This window comes from Poeciliopsis prolifica, unplaced genomic scaffold, assembly GCF_027474105.1.
Source record: "Poeciliopsis prolifica strain line A6 unplaced genomic scaffold, Auburn_PproV2 SCAFFOLD198, whole genome shotgun sequence".
Taxonomy (NCBI): Eukaryota; Metazoa; Chordata; class Actinopteri; order Cyprinodontiformes; family Poeciliidae; genus Poeciliopsis; species Poeciliopsis prolifica.
In genome coordinates, this window is record NW_026562573.1 from 1 (window position 1) to 14,163 (window position 14,163).

At 44.7% G+C, this 14,163-nt stretch overlaps 1 protein-coding gene across 1 annotated transcript in view; it reads left to right on the forward strand.

Annotated features, from left to right (window-relative positions):
• The first annotated feature begins 471 nt into the window (after positions 1 to 471).
• Positions 472 to 14,163, forward strand: part of LOC129356828 (netrin receptor DCC-like) — a 29,455-nt gene continuing 15,763 nt past the window's right edge. The window contains exons 1-6 of the mRNA XM_055026379.1: positions 472 to 634; positions 712 to 744; positions 3,135 to 3,197; positions 7,164 to 7,320; positions 7,591 to 7,814; positions 7,894 to 8,010. Of these exons, the coding sequence (XP_054882354.1) occupies positions 472 to 634; positions 712 to 744; positions 3,135 to 3,197; positions 7,164 to 7,320; positions 7,591 to 7,814; positions 7,894 to 8,010 (757 nt within the window). The remainder of the gene's footprint in view (positions 635 to 711; positions 745 to 3,134; positions 3,198 to 7,163; positions 7,321 to 7,590; positions 7,815 to 7,893; positions 8,011 to 14,163) is intronic.

The window sequence follows — 14,163 nt, forward strand, 5'->3', positions numbered from 1 at the left end:
AGGACGCCTCATGCATTCCGCAGGATGCATCATGCAACCTGCAGGACGCCTCATGCGTCCCGCAGGACGCCATGCGACCCTCAGGACGCCTCATGCGTCCCGCAGGACGCCTCATGCGTCCCGCAGGACGCCTCATGCGACCCTCAGGACGCCTCATGCAACCTGCAGGACGCCTCATGCATTCCGCAGGATGCATTCCGCAGGATGCATCATGCAACCTGCAGGACGCCTCATGCGTCCCGCAGGACGCCTCATGCGTCCCGCAGGACGCCTCATGCAACCCGCAGGACGCCTCATGCGTCCCGCAGATGCATCATGCAACCTGCAGGCTGCATCAAGCAGGCGGCGCAGCACATCCACACACCCGGCGCCTCCACGCGTTAAACTTTCTCTACGTCTGTTTCCAAACAACTCATTCAATCTGCTAACGTCTCACAGGCTACATCCTGTTTCTACACCCTGGATAAGAACATGGCGATCGACGACTGGGTGATGGAGGCCATCAGCGGCGACCGGCTGACCCACCAGGTCGTGGATCTGAAACCTCGACACCGTTTACTACTTCAGGATTCAGGCCAAAAACGCCAAAGGTGGGGCCCTCTGTCGGAGCCGGTCCAGTTCAGGACGGCTAAAGGTGGGTCGGGTTTCAAGCCGAGGCCGCCGTCCAGTTTGAGGTTCTTCTGCTTCTGATTGGTTTGTTTTCTGTTGCAGTGGAGCTTCCAGACAAGATGGCCAACGATCAAGGTACAGTTCATCCCATCTGACTCAAAATGGCTTCAATTTATTTAAAAAATACGTTATTCAAGTTAAAATATGTTATAACAGGATAAAATATGTTATTCTGTTTTTTTCTCTTGCTAACTGGCTAGCGAGAGCTAGCTGTTTTCAGTTTGTTGCCTGATGGCTGGACAAAGTTTGAATATTTATGAGGAGAGAAAAATCTTAGTGTTCATTAAGAATGGTCTTAAATTCATGCATCTAAAATCAAAGCCTTAAAACGTCTTAAATTGGTTTTTAGAAGTAAATTAACTTTTAATGTGAAAAACAGATTTTATGTTACATCAGAACAAACTTGTTTTCGTATTTTATGGTAGAATCTCTAAAGTCATTCAGACTGCTGATAGAAACAACTGAACCTGAAACAAGAGAAGTTTGGTCTGATTTAACTTCAGGAATGAGAAACAATGTGTGTCTTTATATTTGGCTTATTAATGTGATTGTATTCCAGAGACTAAGTCACATTAAAGGGACATTTACTATATTCTTTGGTTGGAGTGAAGCTGCCAGCATCATCACAGGAAACCGTTCACACAAAAAACACTGAAGGAGGAGAGCAGCAGCTCCTCTGCTTCCTCTAATCTTTCCAAACAACATTGTTTCTGTGAACCGAAGCAAAAAAACGCTCGCTAATTAAGCCGCCACAATAACTTATCCTTTCAGAGAGGCAAATAAAAAGCAGAGAAGAAGACGTAACGGCAGTGGGCTGTTTTCAGAACAAAACTGAAGTTTATCTGTTGAACTCAGATGTAATTAAGGTTCCCTTCACTGAGTTCATTCATCAACAAACACACAGCTTGGTGCTAATGAGCGCTCAGAGACGTGGCTCGTCTGACATGAAGGCTGCGAATAAAACGCCGTTTGCAGCCTGTGAATCTAAACTGTAATGAGTTTCAGTATCAGTGTGAAGCAGAATCTCAGTCTGCGGTTAGCTGGACTGAAACCAGCAGCAGAGCGTCATCAGCTGGGATGACATAAACAGACAATATTTGTTTCCAAACATTATATTAAGACAATAAATATCAGCTGTCAGCCATATTGGTAGTATTAATATGGGATATCGATATTGGCTCAGAATACCAATCGGTACATCCTGAAGTTACTGCATCAGACGAAGTTTACTAACACTTTCAGATAAAATATTCAGTTTTTACTGTTTCTTTCTTTTCTTTATTAGTGATTTATGATCTAACAGAAACTAAATCTTCAGCTATCAACACTTCAATCCAGCATGTTTTAAACCACCTAAAGGCTACAAGTTCAGAAGCTCTGCCTTCCTGTTACTTGCTGAAAGTGTTGCTCTCTCTCACCGTCTCGCAGCCTCGACCACAGAAAAGATATTTTCTCTTCTGGTAGTTTCCTCTGACTGTGTTTGAAACTCTTCAGCCAAACCAAAAGTAAAGATTTTCTCCAGAACTCAAGATTTCAAAGCAATTTTTGTTTATTGTTAAAAAATTACAATCAAGTTCAATTTACTTGCATAAAAATCCCTTCTAGTTCCTGCAGTGAAATAGGAATTAAATAACAAGCCACACATGTACTTCAGGACTAAATTAAACCTGTTTAGGTTTTTAAATCCATTTCAGTTTTCCTATATTCATATTTTCCCACAGATTTTATTTCTCTGAATTCCACAAATTACAACATAAAATGTTTCTTTCATTCAAAACGTCTTTATTCGTGACGAATTAAAGAGTTGGGTGAAAATTATCCAGATTCAAAAGCAACAATTTAATAATTTAATGGTGTTTTCTTTAAATGAGCCTTAAAACCTACCATGCAGGTGCATCTATTTGATTTTTAAATAGAAATGAGTTTATTAATGTATAAAATCCCTTCAGAGATTTCATCAGCCTTACAGCAGCGCTAACAATGATGCTAACTATGTTTTTATTGTTAAATATGTATTTTATCCTGAGGCGTTTCCTGCTCCAGCTCAAAGGTTCTGGTTCTGGTTCTGGCCCATTTCAGCCTCATTTAAACAAAACACTTAAACATGTGAAAGCTTTCTGAGCTGAAACCGGCGTGGGAATGATGGTTTTAAAGAGCGCCGCCACTTTAAATAACTGCAGGTTGCAGCGGCGTAAAAACACTCATGTGAAAGTAAATGTGAACGGCGGATAAGACGTTTGGAAACCAGTCATGCAGAAAGACGCTGCAGTCTGAGGCTCTGGAAACGGCAGAATCAGACAGAAACGGGACGGCGCGCTGCGGCGCCCGGCGCACTGCGGCGCGGAAAATCCAAATGGTGTTAAGAAAGAAGCCGTCACTCAGGTTCTGGTTCTGGCTCTGTTGGTTCTGTTTATTCCTGGTTCTGCTGGTTCTGTTTGTGCTGACCTTTGACCTTTGCCCTGCAGGTCGGGGAGAACACGCCTTCTGGCCGTCCGACACCAACCTGATCGACAGGAGCAGCATCAACGGTACCAGAACCACATCTTTGCTTCTCATCCGGGTCCGGCTGTCAGAACCTGCTACCGGGCCGGACGGCAGCACCGCCGGGCCCGGACCCGTCTGGATGTTAGCACTGCGCTAACTCCAGAGCTAATCTAGTATTTTTGCTAACTTTGAAAGCGTTTAGCTTCCTCTGAACTCTTTCCAGATAAATTCTAATTTTCAGATTTTCAGTTCGTCGCGTTGAAGTTTGGCTGCCAGTGTTTATATTCATGCTCTTATTTTGGAGTCTGTTTACCGACCAGGTCTGTTTCCTCTTCTCACGTTACCCAGAATGCACTGCTGTAGCTCTACAGTTTACAATCTGCTGATGTCTGAACTGTTACTCTAGTTAATTAGCCAACATTAGCGACAGTTAGCAAAACTGAACAACATAAAACCGAAACTGTGAATGAAGGTCAGTTCCAAAAATCACTTCCTGAAGCACAAAATACACTGAAAACTTAAAAACTTGACTCTGCTTACAGTGAAATGACACGTCAACATTAGCATTAGCCATTAGCTTCTGCTAAATACTGTTTTGAATAGCATTTTAGCATTAGCTTCTAGTAGTCTCTACATTGGTATTGCACTTTTCTGCTAGCGTCCTCTAAATACCTTGTTGGTTTTGGGTTTAGCGTTAGCTTCTGCTAAAGCCATGCTGATATAGTTTTTAGCGTTAGCTTCCCCATTAGCATTAGTGTATGTTTGACTTTATTTTCTCCAAGGATAAATTCTTTAACCAAACTGATCATAAATAGTGTTTATATTTATTGCTGTATGGTTTATATTTTTGACCTTCAGCAGAATCTCAGTTCATTCAGTCATTTGGTTCGTTAACGACGAGCTTAAAGCTCTAACGGCTCGGCCTGCTGCTGTAAATCATCCCAAACGTTTTCATTTTATTGCTCCATGGAAAGAAATTGTTGGCTTGGTTTTCCTTCAGAGGTCAGAGGTCAGAGTCAATATCTGGGGCTGATGCTGCGTCTGTTTGGACGGCAGCTGAACAGTGCGGAGCGTGAACTCTTAGCAGACATTGTTCCTTGCGCCGGCAGTGCCCATAAATCCCTCCGCTCTGACCTTTGACCTCCTCTGACGGTATGGCGGGTCGTCGAGGTCGGATCCTCGTTCATCAGCTCAGCGATATTTTATCTTTATTGCCGCTTCGTCGTTTGTGTCGCAGCGCGTCGTCCCGCTGTGGCGGACGATGACCTCTGACTCTTCACCAAAGGTCACTTCCTGCAGACCTGCTGCTGATTGGACGGCGGCACGCGGCGGCGGCGGTTTGGGTGGCGCCATGCTGCAGCAGTGATGCTTCTGCTGCATCTTAATTCTGCCTTTCTTTTCCCAAGGGAGGCCGGCGCTCGCAGTCGTCAAGATGTAAACTCTGCTGATAGCACCGAGCAATTAAGTTAAAAATATCTGCGATTTCTGCAGGAGGGAAAAACCATTTCAGCAGCTATAATGGAGGCATTAACATCTTTAGCCTTTGTAATTTCCTAAATCTTCCCTCAAGTAGCTTATGAGAGAAGCCACTCACTTTCTCTGCTCTTTCCTTTTTTTGCTGCATATTATTCATTTCAGTTAAAGTTCAAATGTAACAGAAGAAAATATAGCAGAGTCTGCTGGTCAACAGGCAAATCTTTTAAAAGTTTTGTTTTCTCTCAGCCCTTTAGCAGCTTGTTGGGACTGGTTCTACCTCCTGGAGCCAGCATGCAGCCCTGAAGACAAATCCCACTCACAAAGTCTTTTAGCTGACAGCAGCAATGAAAGAGTTTCAGTTCTCTGCTCCGGAGGCACGGCGGTGGCAGCATGATGTCACCTTGATGTTCAGACGGGCTGAGTGGTTAAACCAAACTTGTTGGACCTGATGGGCTTTTCAGGATCTACCCTTCCCTGCAGACCACACACATTCTGGACACTGTTTGGTCTTTTACCCTCAGGGCAGCGCTACAGAGACTTGCTAGCATTAGCAGAAACAGTTTCCATATCATTCCCTTGAATATTGCACAAATTTAAACTTGTCTTCATATTTTTCTATGTATAAAAACCCCTCCAACCTCTGAGCTGATTATTGATTATCAGAAAACTTTCCTCCATCTGATTAATCGTCTCCAAACTCGTCATAAACTGCGGCTGCCGCAAGTTTTCATATCTTCCTATGAAAACCTGCAGGTTTAAATGAAACCTTATTATGAGAGTTTCACTATGAAACATTAGCTGTAGCAGTAGCAGCTTTAGCAGTAGCAGCTTTGGCATTAGCAGCTGTAGCAGCTTTGGCATTAGCAGCTTTAGCAGTAGCAGCTTTAGCATTAGCAGCTGTAGCAGCTTTAGCATTAGCAGCTTTAGCATTAGCAGCTGTAGCAGCTTTAGCATTAGCAGCTTTAGCATTAGCAGCTGTAGCAGCTTTAGCATTAGCAGCTTTAGCATTAGCAGCTGTAGCAGCTTTAGCATTAGCAGCTTTAGCAGTAGCAGCTGTAGCGGCTGTAGCGGCTTTAGCAGCTGTAGCGGCTTTAGCAGTAGCAGCTTTAGCAGCTGTAGCAGCTTTGGCATTAGCAGCTTTAGCATTAGCAGCTGCAGCGGCTTTAGCAGTAGCAGCTTTAGCAGCTGTAGCAGCTTGGCATTAGCAGCTTTAGCATTAGCAGCTGTAGCAGCTTTAGCAGTAGCAGCTTTAGCAGCTGTAGCAGCTTTAGCAGTAGCAGCTTTAGCATTAGCAGCTGTAGCGGCTTTAGCAGCAGCAGCTTTAGCAGCAGCAGCTTTAGCAGCTTTAGCATTAGCAGCTGTAGCGGTGATCTGTTCTGATCATCCCGGGCTCCTGGTGAAGTGAGGAGGCGTCGGCTCCGGTTGTCTCATAAATCAGCAGGTGATGCAGGAGTTGAGGTGCATTAACTTAACAAGGTGTTAAATGTTTTCATTCAGCGCTGGGATAATTATGATAGCAGGTCATTAATCAAGTCTTTCCTGGTCTCCGCCCGGGAGAGTAATTAGTCTGTCAGTCTGCCCGTCCTGACCCAGGCTCCTCAACTTCTCCGCCCGCCGACGACAGCAGAGAAGTTTGACTTTAACGATCTGCGGCTTCGCTCCCTCAGAGCGGCGGCGACTCGCTGCAGAACCAAATCGATGCAGAATGTGGAAAACAGAGGGCGGCTTTATTAGATGGAAGTTTAAAGGAAAGCAGCGCGGAGTGAAAGCGGTCTGCAGCAGGAAGCTTTGATGGATTGAGCTTTTCATTGAGAGAGACGAGCGAGTGGAGGAGAGCTGGAGGGCCTCCCTGCATCGCTCCAGCGTTTCTCTTCATTTCTTCCTTTCATCCGTCTTCTCTCCACCTTCACTGGGTTTTTCCTCCTTTCTTCTGCTTCGGTCTCTTTGCCTCCAAGGTCAGCTTGATGTTTCAGTCTTGAACTCCATGCAGACGGATGACCTGCAGTTCTTTCCCGTTATTCCAACATGGCCGCTCGCGGTGCAGCAGCTCCTTGTCTGGTCCAGATGCTGCTTTCTGCTTTACGTGCTTTCTGCGTAACCCTGGCGACCGTCTCCTCCAGCCGTCATCATGGCCGATCATCGGCGAGTAGTAGGAGAAAGTAGCAGCAACTAAAGATCACAACCGACCTGGTCGCACAAGTCGGATATGAATTTAAGAGAAAAGAGAACAAAGTTTTTTCATTTAGTTTTTAATATTTGTTTCAAGAGCTGATCTTTTTTCTGGTGTATTTTAAATTTTTTCTATTTTAATTTTCTACTCCATCTCATGACTGTAAGGTCTCAGTCATTTACTTGTTTATAGAAATACATTTAATCAGGTGTTTTTGGTATTTTGCTGTATTTTCTGTCCTTTGTTCCGTTTTATCAGATGAATGTTTGGTTGTCAGTTTTCTGCTGTTGAGTCGAAATCAGATCAGTGAAGGACTTTCACAGTTCCGATTTTAATAAGCTGACTCCGCCCCCGATGTGTCCAGAGTCTCCCATTGGTCAGATGCGTCCGCCGCACGGCAGCGTCACGCCTCAGAAGAACAGCTACCTGCTGGTCATCATCCTGGTTTCCGTGGGCGCCATCAGCGTGGTGGTCGTCACGGCGCTCGTCTGCATCCACCGCTCGTCCTCCCAGCAGAGGAAGTAAGACGTCCTTCATGATCGAAGGCCAACTTTCTAACCGTCTTTATGTGACTCTGCAGGTCCAAACCAGATTCCAGCCTGATCTCTAGATCTATAAGCATAGATCTAGAACATCAGTGCTAGAACAGGAAGGGTTCTAGTATTGAGCCTTGGGGAACTCCTCATGTGATTTCTGTCTGTCAGTCAGAAGTTCTTGAAGTTCCAGTTCTTTGGACTCTGGTCCAGAACCGGTTCTGAGAGGTTAACTGACCTCGTTACCTGACCCGGCAGGAAGCGGGCCAGCCACGGCGCCGGGAAGCGGAAGGGCAGCCAGAAGGAGCTGCGGCCGCCGGACCTGTGGATCCACCATGAGGAGATGGAGATGAAGAACCTGGAGAAGGCGCCGAGCATCGCGCCGTCCGGACGCGACTCGCCGCTGCAGGCCTGCCAGGACCGCCCCCAGGTGGCCCACAGCCAATCAGAGAGCCAGATGGGCAGCAAGAGCAGCCACTCAGGTACCGGCAGCCGCTTCCTGGCAGAACCTCAAAGTTCTGCTCGGAGACGCGTCTGGAGCTGACGCGGTGTTTCCTCCAGGAGCCGACGGCGACGAGGCGTCCAGCGGCATCTCCACTCTGGACCGGTCCGTCACGGCCAGGAGGGGAACCAGGGGCAAGATGATGATCCCCATGGACCTGCAGCCCAGCAACACGCGTAGGTCACACTGTGTGTGTGTGTGTGTGCGCGTCTGTGTGAGTGTGTGTGTGCGTGTGTGTGTGTGTGTGTGCGCGTCTGTGTGAGTGTGTGTGTGTGTGTGTGTGTGCGTCTGTGAGTGGGGGTGTGTGTGTGTGTGTGTGTATGTGTGTGTGTGTGTGTGTGTGTGTGTGTGTGTGTGTGTGTGTGTGTGTGTGTGTGCGTCTGTGTGAGTGTGTGTGTGTGTGTGTGTGTGTGTGTGTGTGTGTGTGTGTGTGTGTGTGTGTGTGTGCGCGTCTGTGTGAGTGTGTGTGTGTGTGTGTGTGTGTGGTGTGTGTGTGTGTGTGGTGTGTGGTGCGTGTCTGTGTGTGTGTGTGTGTGTGTGTGTGTGTGTGCGCGTCTGTGTGAGTGTGTGTGTGCGCGTCTGTGTGAGTGTGTGTGTGTGCGTCTGTGTGAGTGTGGTGTGTGCGTCTGTGTGAGTGTGTGTGTGTGCGTCTGTGTGTGTGTGTGTGTGTGTGTGTGTGTGTGTGTGGTGTGTGTGTGGTGTGTGTGTGTGTGTGTGAGAACTTTAGCTGCTTCTGCTCCTTTAGAGTCAGAGGCTATTTATTCCTGATCATCGATCTGATGAGGATCAAGAAACACGAGACGATTCTGGATTATTGAAATAAATAAAGAAATGAAAAGTTAAAAAAATATAAAAGAAAAGAAAAGAAGGGAAATGGAGAAAAGAAAGAAAGGAAGGAAAAGAAAAAGGAAAAAAAAAATGTAAATTTACTGATCCAGGTTTTTTTTTCTTGCTGCTTTTATCTTCCATATTAGGAATGAAACTGATTTGATCTTAAACTGGTTCTGAAACATACAAATAAAAACTAAAGGCCTCAGTTAGCAGGTCAAAGGTCACGGCTCTGAGCCAACATGGCTGCTGTGAAGGCAGCAGCAGAGATCCTGTTCTGGACGCTCTGATTTCTGTAATGTCTATGGAAAGTTCAGCATAAGGCAAAACGTCTTGTGAAGTTTGGCGGTCGGCTCTCCGGGCCGACCAGAACCGTCCAGAACCTCCGGCAGCGCCGCTCCGGCTTTAAACTCCAGATCTTTTCTTCTCCTCCTCCTGGGTGACGGTTCTGATGCTGCTGTTATTTCATATTCTGAGCAGCAGCATTAATTCCAGCGCCGGAAGCGCGACTCGACGGTGACTGGAATAAGAAAGAGCCAGGAGTTAATGTTCTGCTGCGCCACTCCACTCATCCTTCAGGGAGCTTATTAAAAGATAATTTGGGCCCAAATGAAGAGATGATGGACGCCTGGTGGGAGAACACTCCAGTCCTAAAAGTCTTTGTTCCCTTTACTTAAACTACAACCGCAGAAGATTCAAAACTCCCAATATGAGCAAATATTATTCATCTGGATGGACTGCAACGTCTTAATGCACAAAACTAAACTAACTTAAATATCGAAGCTTATTTAGGTCAATCATTCCTTAAAAGAACTAGTTCATGGAAAAATAGGTTTCAATCCATCAGATTACAGCAACACATTTCTGCCCATCAGGGTTATAATAGAATAATCTGACAGAGGAAATAATTCTCTTTTTTTCATCAGTTTTAATGGAAAAGTATCTGAAAACTTACTCGTTTAGTTTTGTCTTATTTTTAAGTGTGATGAAATATTTGGACTAGAATAAAAGACAAAAAATATTTAGTGGCGACTGTTCTGATGCTGCTGCCTTTGATGCTGCAGCCTCTGATGCTGCAGCCTTTGATGCTGCAGCCTTTGATGCTGCAGCTCTCTGCTGTGAGTCTGTTTGGGCTCATTAGAGCAGCAGCATCACTGGGTCGGTTCAGATCCAGCATCACGGAGAAAAGAACTCAGTCAAATGTTCCCCTCAGCAGAAACAGGGTTAGGATCCAGAACCAGGATCCTACCAGCACCAGATTCTGGTTCTGGTAGGATATTCTGCTTCCACTAACAGAAAAATCACCAACAGAGAAATGATTGAAAGCAACTTCCTGTTCCCAGCAGGAAACGCAGGAATGATGTAGAAAATATGAGATGAAGGAAGCAGAGATGAGGACAGATTTATAAAACGTGACGAACGGACGGATCCGCTAACTCAACAGCTTTAGTCTTAAACATTAGTTATACTAAAGCGCTACACCAACACATTGTTTAGTGGAAGCTAATGCTAAAGCGCTACACCAACACATTGTTTAGTGGAAGCTAATGCTAAAGCGCTACACCAACACATTGTTTAGCGGAAGCTAATGCTAAAGCGCTACACCAACACATTGTTTAGCGGAAGCTAATGCTAAAGCGCTACACCAACACTGTTTAGCGGAAGCTAATGCTAAAGCGCTACGACAGCATGGCATTTAGCAGAAAATAGTGTGCTAAGCTAACGTTAGCGCAGTAGCAGTAGCGTGGTCAACTCAGCTTAGCTTATTGCTCTGGAATTAAAAAACACTTTAAAAATGCATTTTTTGAAGCTTCAAATGTTTTGGCCCATAAAGTTCTGATTCAGAGACGGGTTAGCCTGAGAGAGAACTCAGAGAGAACCAGCAGGACGACCTCAGCTTGAGGTATGGACTAGGCCGTTCTTACTGCTAGGCAGCATGATTTCTTGCCGTTCAGGCTCAGTTATGATAATAGAATAAATAAATTAAACACAGCTAAGTGCTAGGCTAATGAAGTCTTTTAATCCAATATCGGGGCTGCTGTTCCTGTTTCATCGCGCCGCTGTAACGTCTCTGCTCCTCCTGCCACGTTTCTGCGATTTGTGTGTGAAGCTGCTTTAATTCCCACTGAGCCGAAGATGTCGAACATCTCAGCGTGAAGCAGATCTGGTTCTGCAGCAGCGCAGCATCTAATTACAGCCTCCGTTCTGCCTGTGTGCAGCGGTTCTGGGTCCGGTTCTGTTTCTGGATCTCAGAGTAATTATCTGGCTCTCAGGACGCCGACAGTCTTTTAGGGATTCTCTCTCTTCTCATTTTCCACCTTGTTGTGGTTGTTGTTGTTTAACAGAAACCACCAACTGAACACCGACAAGCAGGTTACAGCCGTGGGAGGAACACACACACAGAGTCACGCAGAGATACACACACACACAGACACACACAGAGTCACGCAGAGATACACACACACAGACACACACACACACACACACACACACGCAGACACAGAGAGACACACACACAGACACACACAGAGTCACGCAGAGATACACACACACACAGAGATAGACACACACACAGACACACACACACACACGCAGACACAGAGAGACACACACACAGAGATAGACACACACACAGACACACACAGAGTCACGCAGAGACACACACACACACAGACACACACACACACACACACACACACACACACACACACGCAGACACAGAGAGACACACACACACACACAGCTTCATGTTTGCATTTGTTTGAATTTGAGCCAAAACATCTGAGCCTCCTTCATAAAACAGGACAGTTTTTGACTTTTTTCCATTTTTTAATTTTCTCCCAGTTATGATTAAATATTAATGAAGATAAAATGATGTGGTCTCTTTACATAAAGAGAACTATTGGAAAATACAAATTGTCATTAAGTTATCTCCTCGCTGTGTTTAGCAGCACCAAAATAAAAAATGTGGAGACAAAAATAAAAAAACATAAACAGTTTTTTAAAAACTGAATGAAAATAATTGTGTAACTAAAAAAATTTTAAAATAAAAATTTAGTTTGAAATATTTCTCAAGCAAAAAAAATATTTTTAAAATAATAAAAAATATTTGGTAATACAATTTAAAAGGAAAATAGTAATGTAAAAACTTAAACTAAATAATTTGAATGGATTTTTGTTAAATTGAATAAAACACTTCAAACTAAAATAAATCCTCAGACTGAACTTCAGGAACGTCAGGATTCTTCCTCCACGTTCCAGTCGGAGCGATGCCGTCAGAAAACCAGAACAACATTTTCTCCTGTTCAGCTCCATCGATCGCAGCATCGATCAGGACGTATTGATAAGCACCGATCCGATCAGCAGATTTAATTTGTGCCGATTTGAGCTGCGATCATTTTAAGAGAAGCAGAGTTTGATTACAGATGAGATGAAGATGTTGATTACAGATGAGAATCAACATACAGATGAGATTACAGATGAGAATCAGGCCATACCGTATGGCCTGATCCATACGGGTATTGATCGGGGATATCGATGGATCTGGGAGGCTACAGGTCCATCCTGCCTGCAGCAAGCAGAAACTGAAACCAAGCTGGAAGTTCAGGATCTGTCTTCCTTCCACCGACGTTTCCAGATTTTTGTTCTTTATGAAAACCTTTCTGAGCAAAGAAAAGAAAACGAGAACAAAAGCAGATCAGAGTCGAGACGTTGAGAGGAAACAGAACCAATAACCTGAAGGATTCCTTCATTTTCATCAGACCAGAGAGGTGAAAATATTTCTGCTTCTGATCACTAAACTAAGACGAGACACAGGAAACCTGACAGCTGCTCTCAGATTCTGATTCACTCCAAACCAAACTGGCTCATGTGACAGGATTCACGCCTGAATGGATCATTTAGGGAAACTTCATGGTTTAAAGAGAAAAAAACACGGTTCACCTCTGGAGACTCACCACAACCACAAAACCTCAGGGCATCTAAAGTTTTAATGGCCTAGTCAAAGTTCATACCTCCATCTGATTGAAAATCTGATCAGAACCTGCAGAGATGAAAGTGTGAAAAACTTAATGAAGTGAAACTGAGCTGGAAAAGATGTGATGTGTTGAAGTCAGACAGAAACTGTTTAAATTTTAAAAAGTTTAAAGAAATGATAAAACTTTAATGTAGATAAAGTTTAATATATTACGGCTAGCTAAAACATTAGCGTTGCTAACCCTGAAGCACCGATCAGAAACTCTGGACTAACTAACTTTAATTCTCAATATAATTGAAAGACATGGAGCTGAACAGAAATAAAATCAGATTTTATTTGCTTCGTTGTATTAGAATTGCTGTTTTCCCTCCATGTTAAAGGAACAGATTAGAAAACCTATTTTTGTCTTTTACCTTCAGCGCCTGCTGAACAAAGAGTGAGAGTGTGGGAGTTTTTTAATCAAACATGAAGGATTACTGAGAGACAACAGAGTGCACAGCTGCACTCATTCTGCTGGATGTGTTTTAGAAAAGACAAAAGGAAATATATACGTGCAGCTTCAGACAATAATAGGAACTGGGGGAGCTCCTTATCTTCCAAACAGGCCTGAGGAGCCGTGCAGTGATTTTTCTCTGTGTGCTGTAGACCTGAGGCGCTGTGTAATCAGTCTCACTGAGCTCGCCTCCCTGCAGTTTCCTCTCAAGGTCACAGTATGAACTCTGTCTGCCTTCCTCCTCCTCCTCCTCACACCTCCAGACCCGGCTGTGCTGCAGCGGTGCAGCCGGATCCGCAGCCGTTGTGCCGCGCGTCTCCCGCCAGTGGGTAACGAGGTCGTTTAAGCCTTAATGTGTCTCTGCTGTGATCGCGCCGTTTGATTGTAGTTTTGTTTTTATGGCCGCAAATGAAGCCAGAAGACAAACGGTGGAGTTTCTGCTGCCAGAATCAGCTGAAAAATCAACTCAGAAACTCCAGCATCTTAAAAACATCCTGCAGCGGTAGAACTGGGCCACGGTGACCCAAACGATCTTTGCTACAAGTTTTACAGTTTGAAGCCTGTAAGTTTTCACCTCCTGACCCAGACGCTGGGATCTGGCTCCTGATCTGCCTCAGAGCGAGGAGAGAGCAGGCTGCCTTCAGTAGGGAGGAACCACGCTCACTGCTTGCCATAGTTTCCCGTATTTACCCGCCAGCTGTTTTAGCATGAGCTAGCATGCTGTCAGCATACTACAACTCTTCACTGCAGCGTGATAAACTTATGCTACCAAGTTAGCATCAGTAGGATCTTCAGCTCTCAGTGAGATGTTGAGTTCCTTTAAGGCAAAAAAACATAAATCTTCCTTGGAGAAAAAAAGCAATTGACATTTAACATGCAAACGACAAATGAAGTATGATGAAGTACATGGATTTTAACAGGTTGAAAATGTTAGAGCATTATGAATTTAATTCAAAGGTTCCCGGCAGAACTTATGTTTCTGGTACGCCCATAAATGTGACGCACAGCTACATCCTCTCACATTAATGGACA